The sequence below is a fragment of the Phragmites australis genome, chromosome 17, assembly GCF_958298935.1.
Source record: "Phragmites australis chromosome 17, lpPhrAust1.1, whole genome shotgun sequence".
In the NCBI taxonomy this organism is placed as follows: Eukaryota; Viridiplantae; Streptophyta; class Magnoliopsida; order Poales; family Poaceae; genus Phragmites; species Phragmites australis.
The window spans coordinates 5,154,659-5,178,412 of record NC_084937.1 but is presented as its reverse complement, the minus strand read 5'-3'; the positions used below and the strand labels follow the sequence as shown (position 1 = coordinate 5,178,412).

At 54.8% G+C, this 23,754-nt stretch overlaps 1 protein-coding gene across 1 annotated transcript; it reads right to left on the bottom strand.

The window, feature by feature from the left end:
• Positions 1-256: 256 nt before the first annotated feature.
• Positions 257-23,290, bottom strand: LOC133897859 (uncharacterized). The gene is made up of 3 exons (XM_062338687.1): positions 23,118-23,290; positions 2,484-4,447; positions 257-602 (listed from the first exon to the last, which is right to left on the bottom strand). Exons 1-2 carry the CDS (start codon positions 23,288-23,290, stop codon positions 2,497-2,499), a joined length of 2,124 nt encoding a protein of 707 aa, XP_062194671.1. The 3' UTR covers positions 257-602; positions 2,484-2,496.
• Positions 23,291-23,754: the final 464 nt, after the last annotated feature.

Below are 23,754 nucleotides of genomic sequence, written 5' to 3'. Positions count from 1 at the left end.
ACCTGTGGAGCGAAAAACAGCAGCTTATTTGACACAGCTCTAGCTCAAGATTTATATTGAATTTAAAGTGTATATAATAAAATAAAATAATCTAGATTTTTATTTTTAATTTAAAATAAAAACCAGATAACTCAACTAAATACCTCGATCTACTAAAACCAAAATTTTTTGAAGCTAAATTTAACCAACTCCAAAATATCTTGAATCTAGAACTACATCAAATGAGACTTCAATCAGTGGGTAAAGTAGCCTCCGATGAGATGTGCTAGATCACACATTTGCTTCATTCCAAATCAACACACAAACAAATCATTATTTCACAAGTCAGGTGATAGCCACGGGAAAAAGGAGAAGAAACTAAAAATGAAAGGAAAAAATGGGCAAAAATAGAAGCTCTAGGACACTTCCTAAAATGCCGCATCCATGCTTCTATCTTGTTAATATACTACTAGTAAATACCATCTACTGTCCACCTTTTAGCCGCAGAGAAACTGAGAACCCCTCGCTCTCTCGCTCGGTGTTCTTGTATCATCACTCCTAATTGAATAAATACTTAAGTTCTTATATAATTAGAAGCGCTCCACATTTGGGCTGTTCGTCAACTGCACATTGAAAAAAAATGCAGACATGAGTAATACGAATTATTATGTGCAAATGGATTACAAAGAACAAAAGGAAAGTAAGGGGGAATACAATTGGTAACCCATAAATGGCAGCAACAACTTTGAAGCTTAAACTGTGATGCTGCCAGTACAAGCTAATAAATCATCACAACATAGGCAATGCACGCGTAGCAACAATGGCCTTGACCTAGCACAATGTTAACTGGATATGGACACAGGTGTCGGAATCCGACTTGAACTCGGGTGTCCGATTCGGCAAAGAAAATTTTGACATGTGAAATACAACTCAGAATCAGACATGGGTGTCAGAATCCGACTCGGATTCAGGGTGTCCGATTCGGTAAATAAATTTGGACACGGGTGTCCAGGTAACACTGCCTAGCACTGCTTTTACTTCCAACTTAACAACCTTTAGAGGGAGAAAAGCCTTTTTTTGTGAGATTGATTTGTATCGTTGAATGGATTCACAATGAAAAAGCTTCAGTAAGTAAAGGGGTACCTGTGAGTAAAATGCAATGGATGAAGCAATTAAAACAAAAAGTAGCATGAGAGCAGCAGGACAAACGCGCCCAACAGAAAGAGGATCGTCATATCATGCCAAAAAAGTTATGATTTTCAGAACAAATATCCGATTTTAGACTATATTAACAAATAGATGAGGTTTTCCATGGACATTTATTCCAAATCAGTGTTTTTTGCATTCTCCAGTGCGTGCAAATGCCCCACCTTACATAACATGCAGACAAATAAACTGTTTAGGCGTTTTAGAAGAATATTAACATTGGTAATTAAAATGAGTTGCAGACTTGCCCACAATAAATATGCAAATGTACACATAACAGCCGGCAAAACCGTACTCTATATTTGTCCACGAAAAAAAAATAGTGAATGGAACCCAAAGTGAAACACAACAAAATGCAATCATATATAAGACCTATGCCTTCACCCAATCACCCCTTACCAATAAAGGTATGCTCAAATTTGCATGCTTGCAAAAATTTTCACATAATGAACTTATTGTATAGTGCAAATATCCCAAAAACCATTACTGAAAATATTCCAATGGCCACGAATAATACATGGCTCAAATTTATGATACCTCACAATAGACATGTTTTAAGTGATTGTTTTATGCAAAGCTAAAAACTGATATTACAACACTACAACACAGTTGCTGTGATGATAACTCATGCAAGTATCATTTTTTTATTGCCTAAACCAGACGTCCTTTATTATGTTATGCCCTTTGCATGTTCTATTTCATTTTTAACTTTCCTCTTCCTTCAAAGAACCAACTAAGTTTACGTCAATCTGTGTGCTTTCCTCTTCACATTCCCGATGTTTCTATTATCTGAAGGCATACAAAATATCCATCCACTTTCCTCTAAAAAAAAGGATAGCATATTATCTCTCTATAGCTATGATGCCGTTTGTTTGCTAGAAGCCTGCATAGTCTCGTACTATCAGCATTAACGCTGAATCCCCTCACGAAATGGCCATGTCAACCCACCCACAGCAAGTCAACAATCGCAGGGCATTGGCACCACATGCTAGCAGGATAATCTTCCCTGATAAGCAATTCCATTTGGGATATGTAAACAAAATAGCTAAAATGGCCTGTTGACACACTACAAGCATCGGCCCAATCCTCCCATGATATGTCACCACAATGACCTCTGAAAATCACAGGGCGTTCACACAACACACCAGATGATAACAGGACAATCCTCCCCTCTAAGCACTCACATTTGCAAATTGTAAACAATTAAAATTAGCTAAAGTTTCTGGCCTAGCTAGTAAAGTTGGTAGATCAGGACAAAGGATTAGAAAAAAGAGATTTAGGGAAAGATGAATTTTTACCCCAGCATATGGACTAGTTTTGCCATCCTATGGAGAGTAAGCTTTTGAGTCGATTGCTGGATATCCTCTGCAAAGCCTTCTTTGCGCCAGGCACCTCGGCATCAGCCAGCTTCTGTAGATGCTGGCAAGAACCAGCATCCACAAGTCGTCGTCGCGTTCCATTCCCACCACCCATGGCAAGTGCTAGAAAGATTGAAACTGGGTACTTTTTATCAATCTCCTCATTCCTGGGATCAAGCATCTGCACTAGCCTTGTTACACTCTTCTCATCCCTGACAAATCCCTTCCGATTGGACTTCAAGGTGAGCAAAGCAAGAAGTGCACGACCAGCTGACTCCTGTACTGTTGCTGGCTTGGCCACCTCCATCATCTTAACAAGCGAGCCGATGCACGGCGCCATGCACCGCTTGGTGTCATCGCTCACGGTAGGTGAAAGGTCGGCAACCATATCAGCGGCCATTTGTTGCAACAGGATGCTACCACAGAGGCATATGAGATCTGTGAGTTGTGCAAAGAACAGTGGTGACGAACAGAGGGTTCTGGCGGCAGTAGGGACTGATGTCAGTGCATGGATAGCTTGCAGTATAGAATCCTGGAGATCCTGGTCAGAGGCGATATGCAGGGCTTGCAAAAGTGGCGGTAAGGCACCAGCTTGCACAATCTGGCTCTGCGTCTCGTGGTCTCCCATGGAAGCAAGCGACCAGAGGCAGAGAGCAGCACTCTTCGGCGTGCCAGCGCTGCTGCTCGCGAGTAGATCAACAAGAACTGGCAAACCACCCTCCTCCACCAGAGCAAAGCGGACATCATCGATGGAAGCCACATTCTTCAGCGCCGCCACAGCAAGTGCCTGCACAGCGGGAGATCCGGAGCCAGGACGGCACGCATTAATCAAAATGGACACTCCTCCATAAGCTGACAGAGCCCATGCGCTGCCAGCGTCGGCGGTGATGGCCACAATGGCCGCTGCGGCGCGCTGCCGAGTGGCCGGTGCCGAGCCAGAGTCGAGCACGCGCAACAGTGGGCCGAGGCCGCCTTCGTCGAACACCACCCTCCGGGCCGCGGCGCAGGCGGTGACGAGTTGAGCCACGGCTGCGACCGCGCGGTCCCGCAGCGCCGAGTGGGACGACGCGTCGAGCAGGCGGAGCAGCGCGGCGACGTCCCCATCGGCAGCGACGACTTGCGCGGCCTCGGCGCACGGGTCGTCGCCCAGCAGCTCCAGCAGCGACGCGAGCGCCTTGAGCTTGAGGTCCAGCCCCCCGATCTGGAGCCTTGCGAAGGCGTCTCTGACGAACAGCGACTTGTCCGCGCGCGACGCCGAAGCGGCGGGCACCTGCAGCACGATAGCGTTGGGGGAGGACGCCACCGAGTCCACGGAGAGCAGTCCCGAGCGGAGGAGCAGCGAGAGGTCGTGGAGGTGGAGCGAGAGCGAGGATGCGGCCATGTCGAGGTCGCTCTGGAGGCGGAGCCGCCCGCTGGGGAGGCCGGGGTCCTGGCACCGGGCCGAGAGCGCGTGGAGGGAGCGGAGCGCCTGTAGGAGAGACGCCACCAGGTCGGCGAAGAGCGGGTGCGCGGCGGCGGAGGCGGGCGTGGCGGCGAGGGAGGACTGGAGCGCGAGCAGCGTGCCGTGGAGCGCGCGCCACCGCGAGTGGAGCGCCTTGACCGACGCCGCCGCTAGCAGGAGCGGCGGCAGGAGGGCGTGCAGGATCTGGGCGAGCGCGCCCGCGGCGGCCGGCGGCGTCATGGCCGGCGCTGGCGGCGGGAGGCGGGAAGGGAGGAGGAATGGGGAAAGCGAGGGAAAGAGCAGCGGCGGCAGCACATCACATGCAGTGGAGTCGGGGTGGGGAACGGACGGACACGATTTGCTTCCGCGGGAAGGAAAGCTGTAAAGCGGGGGCGGGAGTTGGCCGTCGTGTCTGCGAAGCACGCGCAAGGACGGCGCAGTGCAGGCTTCGCTGACGCTGACTCTGTGGGCCCACAATTACTGGTGCGTGGTTGTCAGAGGGCAGAGCTCGCTGTTGGAGTGGAAACGAGGGGAGCAAAGCGAGTGGCGTGATTCTGACAGGTGGGGTCCAATTACTTGGGGTAGTATTGTCAGTGGGATGGTTGAGATGTGGGTGCAGGTTTGTTTGGGGAGAAGTGGGGCTGCAATGCCTCGGGTTCCACGCGTGCAGGGGGGCGCTTTTCTTTCAGCAAGCAGACTGCGCCACACCATTGGGAGCGGCAGGCTCTGCAACCGTGGACCCACCTGTTCCCGTTTTCCACGACTGGGTAGGGGCGTAGAGACTCCACCGGACACAAGTTTTTTTCATATGTATTTTAGAGAGGTTTTAAGAAATTTTCTTTCAATAAACTTTCGGAAAAGCTCATATGCTTTCAAAGGTTTTGAAACGAGTTCTAAACGTTATATATGTTCGAACAAAGTTAGGGGTGAAAATGGATAGCATATATCTGTATTATTCGATATTTGTATTCGGTTAAACGTAAATATGGTAAGAAATATTCTTATATGATTGACAGCTATAGATATGTCGGAGAGTGAACTCCTGTCGCAGGGATCCCGAGAGACCCCTTTTTAGAGATTCGGCCGGGGGATGATCCTGGAAAAGCTTGTGCGGGAAATAATCGGGAACGGAAATAAATGCGATGGCTGGTGGGAGACGATCACCCTAATGCAAGGAAAAGTGGGTACGCCGGGTTTTAGACAGATTCGGGCCGCACGAAGGCGTAACACCCTACTCCTGTATGAGCGCTATATTTATCCTTGAAGGGGATTCTCCAAGGAGATATCTGGTTCTAAGGGGAGAACTGTTTACAAAGAGCTTGAGCCTCTTATGTTCTAACTTAACTTGAGCTGGTTCGAGTGTCCGTCGATCTATCTTTGGCCTGGTTCGTCGGAGATTGTTGGTTGTCTGGTGGTCGGGGGCTCTTGCTCTCTGCTTTTAGTGTTCTCCATTCTTTCCTTTTATAGGCGCGCCGACCTCAACATATCCTGAATGGGAAAGAGGGGACGCGAATGCCAAGGTGCCACGGAGAAAGGCGTAATCATTTCATTTTGGCGAAGTGACAGGGGCGGTGGAGAAATGCGGCGCGCATTCGACCACCAGCCGCTGCGGAAGCCTCGGGGCGCCCTAAAAGGGGCCCACCGGTCAGCCTCAGAGGTGCCCAGTGCGCCCACCCTGTCTTGTTCTTCTGCCAGGGCAGGGTGGCAGGCAGAGTGCTTCGATTCTGGCAACGTTATCCCGAGGCACCTGGATGAAACGGGACGGGACCCGTGCATTTAATGGACCCACGGCCCCCTGCTAGTGCATGGCAGGGTCTGACACTGGGGCGTGGGCAGCTGAGAATGTCAGGATGTCAGGATGTCAGACCGCGCGTGCCTATTAAATGCGGCATTGGGCCTTTGACTGGATGACACCCTGACGACGGGACCCTTCGGGTCGTTGAATGATCTTGCGCGAACCTTCGGGGCACCGAGTCCTCGGGGGCTGCCACGTGCAGCCCCGAGCACTCTCTCCCGAGCACTTCGGTGGGACCTTCGGGGCACCGAGTCCTCGGGGGCTGCCACGTGCAGCCCCGAGCACTCTCTCCCGAGCACTTCCTTTTCGGTATTTGGGCTCTGCGGATCATCGGGGAACTAGGGTGCTCGGGAACCAGAAGCGGCGGCCCCGAGCACCTTCTCCCGGGACTTAGCTTCTACCTACCTTGCAGGGTGGTGACATGTGGTGGATGGCCGGCCTGGCCTCGGGACTTAGGGACCCCTGGTTCTAAATACACCGACAGTAGCCCCCGGGCCCGTTGGTAGCCGATGGGACGGAGACTGCGAAGGGGCCCTTCGTCGCGACCGAGGCCAAGGCTGGCGCGGACGCCATGTGGTAAGCTTTCGAGAAGTGGCCCTTGCGGACTTAGACCTCAAGTACGTTCCAACGGGAAAATGAGTGGACGCGTGTCCACACAACTTCCGAAGGGCATGATAACCATACGGGCGGCACGCGCGGTCGCCGCGCAGATCGAGGAAAATACGCCTGGCAACTGCTGACATCGCGCGATCGGCGGGAGATTCGCCTGACAGTTGCGTCGATCGAGGCGACGCTTTGCCGAGCGAACCGTCTGGGGCGGCAGTTTTTGAATTTTGAGCTATAAAAAGGGGGAATGGATCGGACCGTTCCCCTTTTTTACGCTCTCTCGCACTTGCGCTCCTGCCTTCTTTGTGCTCCGAAGCCCTCAGGAAACTCCCAGGCGATCGGAGCGTTCTCCCTTCTCTCTCTCTTCACCACCAAAAAACACCCTCTATCCTGACGAGATGACGAGGGTTGGAGGAGGTCGCCGGGACAAGACTTCGGACAGCATCTTGCCGGAGTCTCGTCTGAGGAACGAGGAGGCGGCGGATAAGATTAGGAAGCTGTTGGTACCGGAGGGTCAGGAAGGTGCCGTGGTGGTGAGGCCGGCGACTCTGACGCCGGCGACGACCGTCCCTGGGCGGACCGTCCTCTTCACCTCTTTCGTGGCGGCAGGGCTAGTGCCGCCGTTCTCCGCCTTCTTTCTGCAAGTGCTGGAGACGTACGGCATTCAAATGGTGCACCTAAGCCCCAATTCCGTCGTGGCGTTGGCGGTCTTCGCGCATCTCTGCGAAATGTTCGTGGGGGTGATGCCGTCGGCGACGCTGCTTCGCCACTTCTTCGTCCTTCGGCCGGTGGGGAAGAAGAGGGGGCACTCCACGGCGGACGTCGCGGGGTGCTGCAACCTTCGGCTCCGGGAAGGCCTGGGGGACCATTATATTCCCCAGGTGATGCGCAGCAAGTGGGAGGAATGGCGACGGGACTGGTTCTTCGTCGATATCGACCCCCACGAGCGCCTCGAATTGCCAGAGAAGGCGGCGGAACCTCGGCGATCGACGTGGGAGGCGCCGCCACCAGAAGATGCGAGACTGAAGCCGGTGCTGGAGCGCATCTTGGAACTGCGCGAGGGCGGGCTGACCTCAGTCATGGTGGTTGTGGACTTTCTGCGTCGTCGGTTGGCGCCCTTGCGAGAGCGGGCCCGACCAAGCTGGTTCTACACCGGGCCGGAGGACATCACCAGGACCCAGATTGGCGCGAGCTGGGATCTGGGGCAGGCGGAGCTGCGAGGGATGACCCGAGTGATCACCGGGACGGAGGACATGAGCCGGGCGGAGCTCCCGTGGCCGGAGATGGCGCTCTGCGCCAATCCCAACCGGGTGGCCATCATGGCGGGGCTGCCGGAGTTCGATGCCCAGGGGCCCGTGGACCGGCCACGAAGCCGGAGTCCCGAGGCCTCCGACCTCCCCGGGCTGGAGGAACTTCTTGGCGAGGAGGTCGCTGGTAGCTCGGCGCGGGCTGGCGACGGGGCCGCCGCAAGCAGCAGCCGCCGTGCCGGAGAGGAGGGCGCCACTGAAGTCGTTGGGGAGTTGGCGCCGGGAGACCGGGGAAAGCGTCCCCGGGCCTTGATCCTAGTGCCAGACTCTCCGCCGTCGCCGACGGCAGCGGCGGCATTTCCGGTGCTGGAGCCGCGCCTGGTGCGGATGGGGCCTGCGCCGGCGCCCGCGACCAGCACGGCGGAGATCGAGACCCGTGCGGCGGCACCCGAGGCCCGCACGACGGCGCCCGTGGCCCGTGCAGCGGCTCAGCCGAGCCCCCAGCGGAAGAGGCGGCGGGAGGGGTCCGGACCGACGGCGCCGGGCCCGGACGTCAGGCTCCCAGCGGCCAAATGGCGGTATCGGTGAGTCTTCTTTCTTGCTTTTCCATGGGTATTTCCGGCCCGAACTAAGTTTTGACGATTTTCACTTGTCTCCCGTAGGCCGGCCGCAGGAGTTGCTGCGACGGAGAGAGAACAGGCGCCGGGGCCAGAGCCGAGCCCGCCCGCTGCGCCAACGGAGGCCGGCATAGGAACGGCGGAGGCGCCAATTGACGTGGCGGCCTCAGGGAGAGAGGCGGAGGCAGCGACCACGAGAAGGGCGCCGGCGGAACCTACCCCGGGCGCGGAGAGCCCGGGGCGGATAACGGTGGAGGCGGATATTCTGCCGGGGCCGGTGGACAGGGCGGCCGATGCGGGAACGCGGCCGTCGTCCGAGACCTTGGCTCCGGCGGAGCCTACCCCGGGCAGGCAGAGCCCGGGGAGGATGGCGGTGCAAGGCCCCGCGGAGAGCTCGGCCCCCCTGGAGGCACTCTGCGGAGAAGCCTGGGCCCCACCGGTGCCCGGTCAGCCCGCCGATCTTTTCCTGGCCGCCATTGAAGGCGTTCAAGTAGCGGTTGGGCGGCTGGGCGCAGTGGTGAACGCCAAGGAGGGGGAGCTCGAGGCCGAGCGCGCCCGCCTGGCACTGGAGAAGGCGCAGCTGGCGGGCGCCCAGGAGGAGGCCCGTGCGGCAGCCGCGCGGGAGCAGAGGCTCCTAGAAGACATCCGCGCGGAAGCCGCGCGGGAACGAGAAACTCTGAAGACCGCGCGGGCAGAAGCCGCGCGGGAACGAGAAGACGCTGCCCGCTTGGCCGAGGCGTCGAGGCAGCAAGCCGCCGAGGCCCTTGCCAGGATGGGTCAGGCGCAGGAGAGGGAGGTGGCAGTCGCAGCCCGGGAGCAGGCTGCGGAGGAGCGGCAAGCCGAGCTGACCCGCCGGGAGGGCGCGGCCGAGAAGACGCGCGCCGACCTCCAGCGCTGGGAAGACGACCTCCGGAAGATCAGAGAAGAAATCAAGCGCTGGGAAGAGGAAGTCTCCATCCGGGAAGTAGACAACGAGCTATCGGCGTCTGAACTCGGTGCCCGGGAGGATTCGGTGGTCCAGCAGGAGGATGTGTTGGCCCGGCGGGAGAATGAGCTGAGTCGCCGAGAGGGCGAAGCTGCTGCTGTGGCGGCCGCCGCGGCTACCAGGGCGGAGGAGAACGCGAAGCATGAGGCGGAACTGGCCGAGCGCGAACGCGCCTTGTCCGAGATGGTGGCCAAGACGAAGCAGGCTGCCGCCTCCACCATGGCTGGCGGTTCTTCTGGTCCGGCAGGGGACCAGGGACTCGAGGCACAGCTGCGGGCCGCCAGGGAGAAGCTCGAGACCGCCTTTGTCTCGCGGGTCAACCTCGAGCATATGCTGGAGGACATACTCCGGCGGATGCAACGGGCCGTGGAGAAGGGTGGTCTTGGACGGCTTGTCGACGACAAGAAGGGCGACGGCCCCGCACGACAAGTGTTGGGGCTGCAGCAGGTCTGCGAGCGCCTCGAGACCCTGCCCTGGGCAGTTCAGGAACTTGCTGCCCGGGAGGGACGTGGCTTGGCACGGGCCGTGGCCGAGCACGTCCTGGCCTGTTACCGAAGCAGGGACCCGAACTTCCCATTGGAGCCGGCGCGAGAGGGAGTAGTCGAGGCTGAGGAGGAGGCCGCCCGGACAGCGGTTAGGAGTACCGCCTCCGTGGTGGCGGCCGGCTTCAGGCGAGAGGTGCCGCCACCGCCAGCCCCCGGGGACGACTCGGAGGATTCAGCCGACGCCTCTGCCGCCGACTAGGCCTTCTGTGCCCTCTTTTCTTTTGTTGTAGATGTAGGAGTGAATATTAGGAGTGAACCCTTAGAAAAACGCCTTGTATATGTCTTGTGAATATAATGGCAGCTTTTCCTTGGGCTCGCAACTCCAATTTCTCTGTGTGTTTGATGTTTCTTTTGGTATTCTGCCTGGAAGTCCCGGGGAGTACTTAGTCGGGCCATTCCCGACCTTCCCATCCCCGAGAAATGAAGTTGCTCCGATTGCTGACATTGGCGCGGCCAGCCCTCGAGCTTTCGCGAGTCCGCACTGCCTAGGTTAAGAAACGAAGACACAGACTCCCTTGCCCGGGAGATAGATCGATCCTGCTCGGAACACGCCGTGCCTAATGAACACTTTTTCACTTTGCGACCACTCAGTTAGTAGAAGGGAGACGTGTGCGGGCAAGAATGTGACCAAGAGTCCTCGCGGTCCGGTGGTGCCCGGGCTTGAAACGGGCCGAACCGAGCACTGACAGCCTGCCCCCGAGACCTGAGCTCCGGACTACCCGAGTAGCTCGAGCGATAGAATTACCCAGGGTACCCGAGGACTCGGTAGTGCTCGGGGTCCATAAAAGCGGACCGAACACCACGACGACCACGAAGGGCTTCGGTCAGACATTATCGCAAGCACGCTACTCTTTTCTGCAAACCGCTCTGTCGTTCTGGGAAAAAGTAGACACGCGGCAGGGTTTTTGCGTGCGAGGAGACCACCTCGCCGAACAGATTAAACCGCGAGAGCCCCCGAGAGCGGCTCGAGGACATAAATTTACTTAAAGCAGACTTATCTGAACATAACCACTCACCGGACAGCTGTCGGCCTTCTGGCTCATCGATCCAGGAGGGATGTGCTTCCGAGCTCGGGTGCCCGGGGACTTGATTCTTTCAACGGAGCGCCCGAGTGCCCAGAGGCATACGAGGCTCCTAAGGTCGGGTGATCTCGACCACCCAAGCCTAAGTGGTAGGACCATCCGAGGACCCTTGGGGCCGACCAGGGACCGGGGCATTGAAGCCCTCGCGGCCGAACTTCTCGTGATTGCCAGCCTGTGACTTAAGAGAGAATATAGAATTTTTTTGTCTGGTGCGCTCTGTTAGTGCGGTACTTGCTATAGACTGCTCTCGTTTTTGACCCGAGACCTCTCGAATACCCAAACCGGTGGACAAGAGCGGACAGAGGCATAACCTAGAGGTCCTATGGTTCGGTGGCGTCCGGGTATGACAGACCAGACCGAGCACCGACAGCCCGCTCCGGGGGCCCGAGCTCCGGACTACTCGAGCAGCTCGAGCGATTGGATTACCCAGAGCACCCCGAAACTTGGTAGTGCCCGGGAGCCTGTCACGACACCGAACACCACAGCCTACCATGCTGGACGTAGGCCAGCGGCGACTGCTCGCGTGCATACCGATTCGGGATTCTTTTGTCAGCGGGAAAAAAGAGAGAGAACGAACTTTTTCTCGCACAACCGAGCTCCTCACCAGACATATTTAAACATACAGAAACCAGAAAAAGTATTTTGATATAGCGATTGCTTATTGAAAAACTTAATGTGCAATATTTACAAGGTTGGGTGACATCGACTTACCCCACGGGGCGAAGCCTTCAGACTGCTCGGGCGGGGAGAAGCCCCCGGCCTTACTAACCTGAACCGCGAGCACGACCATCTATGGGTAGAAGCGTCGAAGATGCTCGATGTTCCACGGATTCGGGAGTGGCTGTCCTTCCTCCGTCGCCAACTTGAAAGAACCTGCCCGGGAGACCGCGATCACGGTGAAGGGACCTTCCCACACAGGGGACAACTTATTCATTCCTTCGCGCGACTGGATGCGTCGGAGAACTAGGTCCCCCACCTCGAGAGACCGGGCCCGGACATGGCGCAGATGATAACGCCGCAGACTCTGCTGGTACCGAGCCGCCCGGACAGCAGCACGCCGCCGGCGCTCCTCCAGGTAGTCTACGTCGTCGCGCCTTTGATGCTCCTGCTCACCCTCAGAGTATGCATGTACTCGAGGGGAGCCCAGAGTGAGCTCGGAGGGGAGGACTGCTTCGGCGCCGTAGACGAGGAAGAAAGGAGTCTCCCCGGTAGCGCGGCTTGGCGTAGTCCGATTGGCCCATAGCACGGCTGGCAGCTCGTCCACCCATCCCTTCCCGTGCTTAGCGAGCACGTTATAGGTCCGGGTTTTGAGGCCCTTTAGTATCTCCGCGTTGGCGCGCTCGACCTGCCCGTTACTCCGAGGATGAGCGACGGAAACGAAGCAGAGCTTGATGCCGAGATCTTCGCAATAGTCCCCGAACAAGGCACTTGTGAACTGGGTGCCGTTGTCGGTGATGATTCGGTTTGGGACGCCAAAGCGGCTAGTGATGCCGCGGATAAACTGGAGCGCCGTGTTTTTGGTCACCTTGATGACTGGGACCGCCTCCGGCCACTTGGTGAATTTGTCGATAGCGACATATAGGTATGCATAGCCCTCGACTGCTCGGGGGAATGGACCCAGAATGTCCAAACCCCAGACCGCGAAAGGCCATGACAGGGGAATGGTATGGAGAGCCTGAGCTGGCTGGTGAATCTGCTTTGCATGGAACTAGCATGCCCTGCAGCGCCGAACCAGCTCGGAAGCATCCTGGAGAGCTGTAGGCCAGTAGAAACCTTGCCGGAAGGCTTTCCCGACCAGCGTGCGGAACGATGAATGGCCACCGCACTCGCCCTCGTGGACCTCAGCGAGAAGATCGCCGCCTTCTGCCCGAGAGATGCATTTCAGGAGGATACCTCCTGCGCTACGTCGGTAGAGATCCCCATCTACAATGGCATAGCGTTTGGACTGCCGAGCAACCCTTTCGTCAGATGCCTCATCCTCGGGTAGGAACTTTTCTTTCAAGTACCCTCGGATGTCAGACATCCACGAGGCATCTTGAGAACATTCGGCGAGCACAGCGCACTCGTCGGACGGCGGCGCCCTGACGGGGCTTCCCACTGAGGGCACCGCCGGGGTCCCCTGAATTGAGTTCGAGGTTTCCCCTTCATCCTGTTCGGCAGGCAGGACGGAAGGCCGTGCGAGTCTTTCTTCAAAGACTCCGGCAGGGACGCGCGCACGTGATGAGGCCAGGCGAGAGAGCTCGTCGGCCGGAGCATTGTCGCGGCGAGGGATATGCCGCAATTCGAGGCCGTCGAAGCGTCTCTCGAGCTTTCTGACTGCAGCCACGTACGCCGCCATTTGAGGATCCGTGCACTGGTACTCCTTGGACACCTGGTTGATGACCAGTTGGGAGTCCCCTTTGACCAGGAGGCGACGAATCCTGAGCCCCACCGCAGCTCGGAGGCCGGCGATGAGACCTTCATACTCCGCCATGTTGTTGGATGCGCGGAATTGCAACTGTACGACGTACAGGAGCTCTTCACCCGTTGGGGAGGTGAGAACCACTCCGGCCCCTGCGCCTTTCAGCGAGAGGGAGCCGTCGAAGTGCATGACCCAGTACCCAGGCGCGTCGTGCCCGGGATAGGCAGAAACCTCTTCCGGGACGACGCAGGGGACGGGCGTCCACTCTGCCAAGAAGTCGGAGAGCGCCTGACTTTTGATTGCCTGGCGACTGACGAAGTGTAAGTCGAACTCCGCCAGCTCTACTGCCCATTTGACAACGCGCCCGGTGCCTTCCCGGTTCCGGAGAATGGGTCCCAGTGGATAAGTGGTAACCACCGAGACTTTGTGCGCCTGGAAGTAGTGGCGCAGCTTCCGGGAGGCGATGAGCACGGCATAGAGCAGCTTCTGAGCTTGGGGATACCTTGTCTTGGCCTCCCGAAGGACCTCGCTGACGAAGTACACCGGTCGCTGTACCCGGTGGGCCCGGATGGTGGCCCCACCCGGGGGGCTGCCACAGCCCCCAGGGTTGGCGGTATGGTCGGGGTTGGCCGGGCACTCGAGCTCGATTCCTTGGCTGGGAAGAGCAGTGTGCTCGGGCTCGACCCCTTGCTCCGGGGGAGCCACGAGGACAGGTGAGTGGTCGGGGGCCTCTGGGAGCTGGGACCCAGCACCCGGCCCTGAACACTCGTCTCGCTCCACCACCAATACTACGCTCACAACCTGAGGAGTGGCTGAAACGTAAAGCAACAGGGGCTCACCTTGAAAAGGAGCCACCAACACGGGTGGCGAAGTAAGGTACTTCTTTAAGTTGCGGAAGGCCTGCTCGGCCTCCGGCGTCCAGTCAAAATGACCGGATTTCTTCAGAAGCTTGAAGAGGGGGAGCCCTCGCTCCCCGAGCTTGGAGATGAAGCGCCCGAGGGCGGCCATGCAGCCGGCGAGGCGCTGGACTTCCTTGAGTCGAACCGGGAGTCGCATCTGCTCGATGGCCCGGATCTTCTCTGGATTGACCTCGATCCCTCGGCCAAAGACCAAGAAACCAAGGAGCTTGCCCGCCGGCACCCCGAAGACACATTTCTCTGGGTTGAGCTTGAGGTGGGTAGAGCGGAGACTGTTGAAAGTCTCGGCAAGGTCCTCGAGCAGGGTGGCGCGGTCTCGGGTTTTGACCACGAGATCGTCGATGTAAGCCTCGACGTTGCGGCCAACCTGCGAGTTAAGAGTGATACGAATGGCGCGCTGGAAGGATGATCCAGCGTTGCGCAGGCCGAAAGGCATCGACATGTAGCAATAAGTACCCACTGGGGTAGTAAAAGCGGTTTTTTCCTCATCCCCTACGGCCATGCGAATCTGGTGATACCCAGAGTTTGCATCTAGGAAGCATAAAAGATCACATCCCGCAGTTGAATCTGTAATTTGATCAATGCGAGGTAAGGGGAAGGGATCTTTAGGACAAGCTTTGTTAAGGTCGGTGTAGTCCACGCACATGCGAAGCTTGCCGTTGGCCTTCGGGACGATGACTGGGTTTGCTAGCCAGTCGGGGTGGAGGACTTCTCGGATAAATCCGGCGTCGAGGAGCTTGCGGACCTGCTCGCGGATAAACTCCTGGCGCTCTGGCGCCTGCCGCCGGACCTTCTGCTTCACCGGGCGGGCGTCCGGACGCACAGCCAAGTGATGCTCGATCACCTCCCTAGGGATCCCAGGCATGTCGGACGGTTGCCAGGCAAACACGTCCACGTTAGCCCGGAGGAAGGCGACGAGCGCGCTTTCCTATTTGCTGCCCAGGTCGCCGCCGATACGGACAACCTGGGTAGCATCTTCGCCCACCTCGACCTCCTTCGTTGGAACAGAGGTGTCGGCGGCGATGCGGGGTCTGGATGAAGAGGGTCCCGGGCCCCCTGAAGAGCCATCAACCTCGGCCTGTGCTGAGACCAGAGCCATGTATGATTGTTCGGCGCAGGAGACGGCGCCGCGGGAGTCGGTGACCACGGAGATAGAGCCTGCGGGGCCGGGCATCTTAACCGTAAGGTATGCATAATGCACGGCCATCATGAACTTGGCAAGCGCCGGACGCCCGAGGATGGCGTTGTAGGGGAGAGGGAGCTCCGCAACATCGAAGAGGACGCACTCCGTGCGGAAGTTGTCCCGGCTCCCGAATGTGACAGGCAACTCAACCTGCCCGAGGGGCAGGGAGTGCCCGGGAGTTACTCCACAGAAGGGGAGTGACGGCTTTAGGCGTCGGGAAGATACTTGCAGCTTCTCAAAAGCCACATTGGAAAGGAGGTTGAGGCCGGCACCACCGTCGATCAGCACTCTGCCGACCTTAACATTGCAGATAGTGGGAGACACAACCAGAGGTAATCGTCCCACGGCCGCAGTACTGACGGGGTGATCTGCCATGCTGAACGTGATCGGAGCATCCGACCACCTCAGGGGTCTTGTGGCCTCCTCGCTCGGGGTTGCCGAGCACTCTTCGCGCCGCATGACCTTGATGCCACGGCGCGAGCAGGGTGTGTAAGCGCCCCCGTCGATGAAGGCGACCGCATGCTCGGGCTCCTGGAAGCCGAGCTCGGCGTTGTTGGGGACGACCTCGGTATCGCCTCCTGCGCGGGACTCGTCGCGCTCTCTCTGGCGCTGTTCCACGAGTCCTTTGACCGTACGACACTCTGTGAGGTCGTGCCATCTAGTCAGGTGTATGGGACACCATTTACCTGGCTCGGGCCCCGCGGGAGCGGGGGCCCTTGCTGGAATAGGAGCTCGGCCAGGGGCCGGGGCTCTTGCTGGAGCCGGCGCCCTGGCCGGTGTCGGGGCCCTCGCGGGCACAAAGGCCCGAGGAGGAGCCCGAGCAGGGGCCTTGACGGGGCGCCGATCGACACCCGGCTGACGCTCTTGCCGGTGATCGGGCTCTTGCGGTACCCTGCGAGCGGGGACTTGGGCTGGCTCGACGGGAGCTGCCTCGCGCTTCCTTCTCTTTTTCTTTTCCCGCTTATCAGAGCGGGAAGAACTTGGCTGGTCGGAAGCGGGGCGAGGAGCATGCCACGCCCTGGCCTCCGCAGCCTTGGCGCACTTATCGGCCAGTGCGAAAAGTTCCGCAGGGGTCTCAATCTCGTGCGTACCTAGCTTCTCGAGCATCCGCTCATCACGGACGCCCTGCCGGAAAGCAACAATAACAGCATGGGGGGCCACTCGTGGAATAGTGTTGCGAACCTGGCTGAAACGCTGTATAAATCGCCGTAGCGTCTCCCCTTCCTGCTGTTGGACGGCGTGGAGGTCGCACTCCAAACCGGGACGCGCGAACGTGCCCTGAAAGTTGGCCACGAATTGGTGGCACATGTCATCCCAGGAGCTGATGGATCCTGGGGGTAAGTTCATAAGCCAAGAGCGGGCGGAACCCCTCAAGGCAACATGAAAATAGTTTACCATCACCTTTTCGCTGCCTCCGGCCGCTTGGACGGCCGTCGTGTAGATCTGGAGGAACTCGACGGGGTCGATGGACCCGTCGTACTTCTCCGGCAGCTCGGGGCGGAACTTGGAAGGCCACCTCACCCGGCGAAGCTCGGTGGTGAAGGCACGGCAACCGGTGCCGTACCCCGCAGCATGAGCGGGGGTTCTTGGTGGCGAGAAGCGGCGAGCCGGGGATCCCCGGTGGTCATGGGCCGGGAGAGAGGAAGCCTGGTCCTCTGCCCCAACCCCCTGCCGGGTCTCCCGTTGACGTTCGAGAGTGACTCGGGCATCTTCGTGGCCCCTCCGCTCGTCAAGGTGCAAACGAAGGTCCCGGGCTCCGGACATGGCCAGGGGGACGGCACTCCGCCTGGAGACCCCTCGGCCCGTGCGGGTGTTGCCCGCTGAGGAGCCGGCTCTGGCGGCACCGTGCTGAGAAGTGGCGCGAGGACTCCCGGCCTGCACCTGGCGACGAGCAGTGCCGACCAAAGCGACGACATCTTGCATCCACCGGCCTTCCGGAGTGTTTGGCGTGGCCTGAATGGGCGGGTGTCTGAGGAGAGCTTGTGCTGCAAGCAACGCGCTCCCTGGGCTGGCCTCACTGAAAGCGAGCCTGCGCCGAGGCGGCACCCGACGTGGTCCAGAGGCAGACCTGGCGGCCGGGGTCCCGACCACCTGCTGGGGGTCGGAAAGTACGTCGGCAGCGGCGGCGGCGCTGATGGGCCCAGCGCCTTGATCCCCTTGGGCGGGAAAAGCCGCACGCGTGGATGGCGGCTGCCGCGGGTACGCAGCAGCGACGGGGCTTTCTTCGTGGGGCAGCGTTCCGTTACTGGAAGTGGAGCCGGAACGCTGGAGACGGTGCCCACCTGCCATCTTTTCCTGTGGAGAAAAAAGTGAAACAAACAATCCAGGGATATTCCCCCCTACTTGGCGCGCCAACTGTCGGAGAGTGAACTCCTGTCGCAGGGATCCCGAGAGACCCCTTTTTAGAGATTCGGCCGGGGGGATGATCCTGGAAAAGCTTGTGCGGGAAATAATCGGGAACGGAAATAAATGCGATGGCTGGTGGGAGACGATCACCCTAATGCAAGGAAAAGTGGGTACGCCGGGTTTTAGACAGGTTCGGGCCGCACGGAGGCGTAACACCCTACTCCTGTATGAGCGCTATATTTATCCTTGAAGGGGATTCTCCAAGGAGATATCTGGTTCTAAGGGGAGAACTGTTTACAAAGAGCTTGAGGCTCTTATGTTCTAACTTAACTTGAGCTGGTTCGAGTGTCCGTCGATCTATCTTTGGCCTGGTTCGTCGGAGATTGTTGGTTGTCTGGTGGTCGGGGGCTCTTGCTCTCTGCTTTTAGTGTTCTCCATCCTTTCCTTTTATAGGCGCGCCGACCTCAACATATCCTGAATGGGAAAGAGGGGACGCGAATGCCAAGGTGCCACGGAGAAAGGCGTAATCATTTCATTTTGGCGAAGTGACAGGGGCGGTGGAGAAATGCGGCGCGCATTCGACCACCAGCCGCTGCGGAAGCCTTGGGGCGCCCTAAAAGGGGCCCACCGGTCAGCCTCAGAGGTGCCCAGTGCGCCCACCCTGTCTTGTTCTTCTGCCAGGGCAGGGTGGCAGGCGGAGTGCTTCGATTCTGGCAACGTTATCCCGAGGCACCTGGATGAAACGGGACGGGACCCGTGCATTTAATGGACCCACGGCCCCCTGCTAGTGCATGGCAGGGTCTGACACTGGGGCGTGGGTAGCTGAGAATGTCAGGATGTCAGGATGTCAGACCGCGCGTGCCTATTAAATGCGGCATTGGGCCTTTGACTGGATGACACCCTGACGACGGGACCCTTCGGGTCGTTGAATGATCTTGCGCGAACCTTCGGGGCACCGAGTCCTCGGGGGCTGCCACGTGCAGCCCCGAGCACTCTCTCCCGAGCACTTCGGTGGGACCTTCGGGGCACCGAGTCCTCGGGGGCTGCCACGTGCAGCCCCGAGCACTCTCTCCCGAGCACTTCGGTGGGACCTTCGGGGCACCGAGTCCTCGGGGGCTGCCACGTGCAGCCCCGAGCACTCTCTCCCGAGCACTTCGGTGGGACCTTCGGGGCACCGAGTCCTCGGGGGCTGCCACGTGCAGCCCCGAGCACTCTCTCCCGAGCACTTCGGTGGGACCTTCGGGGCACCGAGTCCTCGGGGGCTGCCACGTGCAGCCCCGAGCACTCTCTCCCGAGCACTTCCTTTTCGGTATTTGGGCTCTGCGGATCATCGGGGAACTAGGGTGCTCGGGAACCAGAAGCGGCGGCCCCGAGCACCTTCTCCCGGGACTTAGCTTCTACCTACCTTGCAGGGTGGTGACATGTGGTGGATGGCCGGCCTGGCCTCGGGACTTAGGGACCCCTGGTTCTAAATACACCGACAAGATATATTTGAATTCGTTTATTATATATGAATATGGATGTATCATAATCCATTTTTTAAATAGATATGAATAATATATGTATTCGAATACACAGAAATACTTTTATGAAATATAAATATGAGTAATATAAAGTTATATTCTTTTATTTTATTCTCTTACTTAATTCTTTGATCCTACCTATTATGTTATTATTAATATTATACCACATATACTGTAGCGATAAATCTATCCCTTTCATCTCCTCATCCAACGGTTCAAAATCATACAAAGTCATGATAATGTATTAAAAGTGACTTTTTGACTTAAGGTAGAGGATCAATCCATTAAAAATAAAGTTCCTTATATTGAATTATCATCATGATTATGTAAAATAAATTTATTATTTCATAATTTATCGTTAAAATTGTAAGATATTCACATACAACTAGGTCTGCTCATGGGCAATCCTGCCCAGTAAATCCGGCCCGACCCGGCCTGACTAGTGCACAGGGCCGGCTCCGGCTTAACTTTCCAGCCCCCAAATTTTTTTCAGGCTAGGTTTGGGCTTCAAAAATAGACCCGAAACCTAAGGAAAACTTGAAAACACCTGAGCTCGGCCTGAAAAACATCGTTATTGGGTTGGGCTCGAGCTCGGGCTTATGACTTTCCCATCGGGCTTTTCAAAAGTCAGGCCATGTATACATACAATTGAATCTAGTACATATTCGAATGCGAATTAGTATTTGGATAATTCGATCACATTCGCATTGAGGATATTCGGATTTATATTTATATTAAAATATAGATAGCATAGGGATGAAAATCTGAAAACGGTAAGACTTGGTATTCATATTCTGGAGATTGATTTTGAAGTTTCCGATTAGAGAAGCCAAAAACGATATTTCGGAAAAATGGAAATTGAAACGATAAAACTATGCGAAAACAATTTAGTCCATTTTGTTTTTGAGTTTTCTATTTTGGTCCGATAATTTCCAACAAAAATTCTCAAATTTCTTTGACCCACATCCCAACAGTCTAGGCTTCTCCGATCACCTACCAGGCCTCCCGGCTTGTGTGCTGTCCCAGCCTCCCAGGCCGTGTGACTCGTGCTGTGTTGTGTGCGGTGTGCCTGCCTTCTCCGGGTACACTCGGGCACTCCTATGCTCTGCTGTGGCCTGTGTGCATGCCTCCTCCTGATGACTTTTAGAATTATTTTTTTCTATATTTTGTGCCTGTCTTCTGCTGCTCATGGAGTCATGGTACATAGACTGATCGACATGCCTGAGTGACTGACCCTGATCTATTGCTATTTGATAGTTTGAGATTGTGTTGTGTTATGTATATGTATGTATTCTTTTGGGTTTAAATTATCAATTCTGATTGATACTGGTATGTTTATGTCTCGATAACATTATTTTCGATTTTCTCGTATTATTGATGTAATATTTGTTACCGATATTATTGTTATCGACTTTGTTTCCAAGTGAAAATGTGAAATTGAAGTGGTTTATGTCTTTTCCAATCGTTTTCGAACCGTTTTCATTCTTAGATAGCAATATAAAAAGTGTACTATTTGACTAGTATCCGATCCATTTACACCTCTAAACAAAAGTTTTGTAAGGATAATCAAATAAACTTCACCCGAGTTTCACATGTTAAACAAAAGAAAATCGATAGCACTCAGCCAAAAAAAAAGAAAAAGAAAAATAAAGAAACACAAGTTTCATATCTAGAGTGATGGTGACATACTGACAGTCTAGAGGTGAAATTGGATTCAAACCATATCAGTTTCCACTTTCTTGTTTTTGTTAGATTCGAAGTCAAAACGATTTTTTTTTTTTGACACAGAAGCATTACTTCCTTAACCATTGGCTCTAGGCAAGTCGCCAGAGACCAAGTTGATTACCAACTCTGGTGTATGGCTCCAGAACATGTTAGAGGTAGATAGTGTCTACCCAGCAAGACTATTTGCTACCTGATTATAAGTCCTATTACAGATTGTGACCATACAATGATTAAACTCAAAATCCATAAGATCTCGTATTAGCCTAAATAAGCACCCAAATTGATTTCTATACCATCATGAAGATTTGAGGGCCTCTCCTAGCGTTGACGCATCCGTCTCCACTACAATTCGGGACATGCCAAGTTGCATAGCTCTTTCAAGCTCATGTTAAACTGCTAGTGCCTTTGCATGCAAAGCGTAATCGACCAGTGATAGACAGCTAGCTCCAGCTTCAAGCACGCCTCCTTCGCTATCTCTCACGATGAATCCCCATCCACCTGTCCTTGTAGCCGCATGAAATGAGGCATCAACATTTATTTTGTAGTGCTCATCCGGGGGGTGGAATCCATCTGTCTGTTTGTCTTGAGGCACTTTGTTTAGCAATGTCGGCAAGTTTCTCAAACTCCATACCTGACCGAGCTGCATATCTCGTTTGCATTTAGCGTCCTTTCTCCAGCGCTAGCTTTGTTCCTTATTGAACACCATCGCCACAACAATACCAGGATCCGGAGCTACACCTTATGTTCCATTTGCAAGATTTTGTGGATGGCTTCAGTTCCAGAACTGCACAACTCCAACATGATACGTTCATTTTCAAGGAGTATGGACCACCAACACTGTTTGACCCCTTTGCACTTGAAAAATAAGTGATTGCAGTCCTTGTCCAGATGCCGGCATACCAGACACATGATGTCTTGCTCAATGCCTCTCCTTGAAATATTGTGTTGCACCGGTAAACTATTATGGGCTATGCACCATATGAACATTTTCACCTTGTTTGGGAGCTTTAGCTGCCATATTTGATGTCATTTGAAATTACCATTCCCTTTCGCATCTGAATTAGAGGAGGATGCATCATAGTTAAGGCGATCATCTCGGTTCTGAATTGCCAACTTATAGGCCGATTTCACCGAGAACCTCCCCTTCAAGTCATAGTTCCCTTCCGGCCCATCCTCCATCATCTCGGCAATTGGGATTTGAAGAATAGCTTCTATATCTTCACACTAGAAAACATCATGTACCAGCTGCTTGTCCCATCTGCCTATGTATGGATCAATTAGATCAGACACCCTGGTTAACAACATGTTGCTGCGTGGAGTAGCTGGTCTTCTGGTTCTCCTTCCTGGTAACCACGGATCCGACCATATGTTGATAGTGTTTCCATTCCTTATCCTCCAGATGAGGCCTTGCTTTAGGAGCTCCACCCCTCAGATGATACTTCGCCATGTGTATGATATTCCATCCCGAGCAGTGGTATGAAGGATCAATGTGTTCGAGAAGTATCTAGCTTTCAAGACTTGCCCACATCAAGTTTCAGGTTTTGTTAACAATCTCCACGCTTGCCTTGCTAGCATTGCCAGGTTGAAAAGGTGCAGATCCCTAAACCTTAAGCCACCCTTCTTCTTTGATCGGGTTAGCTTCTCCCAACCAAGCCAGTGAATTTTATTTTCTTTATCTTGTTAGCTCCATCAATAGCGACCTATCATTGTGCTCAATTCATCACACGATCCCTTTGTCAAATCGAAGCAAGACATAGCATAAGTGAGAATTTCCTATGCAATTGCTTTCACTAGAACTTCTTTACCAGCTTTATAGAGGAGCTTCTTTGCCAACATTAGATCCTTGCCCATACCTTATGTTTTATGTATTCAAAAGTTTCTTTTTTTGACTTACTTATCGAGACAGGTAAGCCAAGATATTTTTCACTTCTTGTCTCTTGCTCAATGGATAGGACTCTTCTGATCCGATTCTTAAGCCGGTAGCTTGAGTTTCGGCTGAACAAAATTGACAATTTGCTTTTGTTTATTATCTGGCCTGAAGCCAATTCATAGACTGTCAGTATTCGTGTGAGTTGTTGTGCATCACTTTCCCTTGCTTGCATCAATATTAAAGAATCATAAGCGAAGAAAAGGTGATTTACTCTTGTGCTCCTCTACAAACCTGACCCCCTTGATTTTTCCTACAGCTTCAGCTTTTTGCAACATAGCAGACAAGCCTTCTGCACATAAAATGAAGAGATATGACGACAATGGATCTCCTTGTCTCAGGCCACATTGAGGAACAATTCTCGTTGTGTACTCAGAATTGACCTTTATATGATAGCTGACCGTCATCACGCACTTCATTATGAGCTGGATCCATCTTTCTTCAAATCCCCTCATCTTATCCGTCATATTTCTCAAGAACCCCCACTCAATTTTGTCATAGGCTTTGCTCATGTCAACCTTAATGGCTGCCACTCCTTCCTTTCCTTTTCTCTTACCATTCAGAAAATGTGTGAATTCATATGCCAGTAGGACGTTATCAGTAATGAGATTGAGAAACCAAGTTGAAATGTGCCTTGGTTTTCTTGTGACGAGTGATTGATATTGTCATTTATTTGGTTTGATGATCTTCAGTTTTACATGAGCTTTGATGTGATTTGAATTGATTTGAGATTTCATTTGAGCATAATGATTATGGACTAATTGGAATTGGAGTTGGAGATATGTGTTTGCTTGTCTCATGGTATGCAGGTGATGGATGCAACTTGGCGGTCGACGGCGGGATGATCGGGGCCAAGCGGAGTGCTTGGTGC

Excerpts from the sequence above, each read along its gene's own strand:
- LOC133897859 (XM_062338687.1), bottom strand. The coding sequence starts at position 23,290 with ATGACGGTCAGCTATCATATAAAGGTCAATTCTGAGTACACAACGAGA. Across the intron at positions 4,448-23,117 it reads GGAAAAATCAAGGGGGTCAG|AGTCAGCGTCAGCGAAGCCT; the intron begins GTTTGTAGAGGA and ends GTGGGCCCACAG.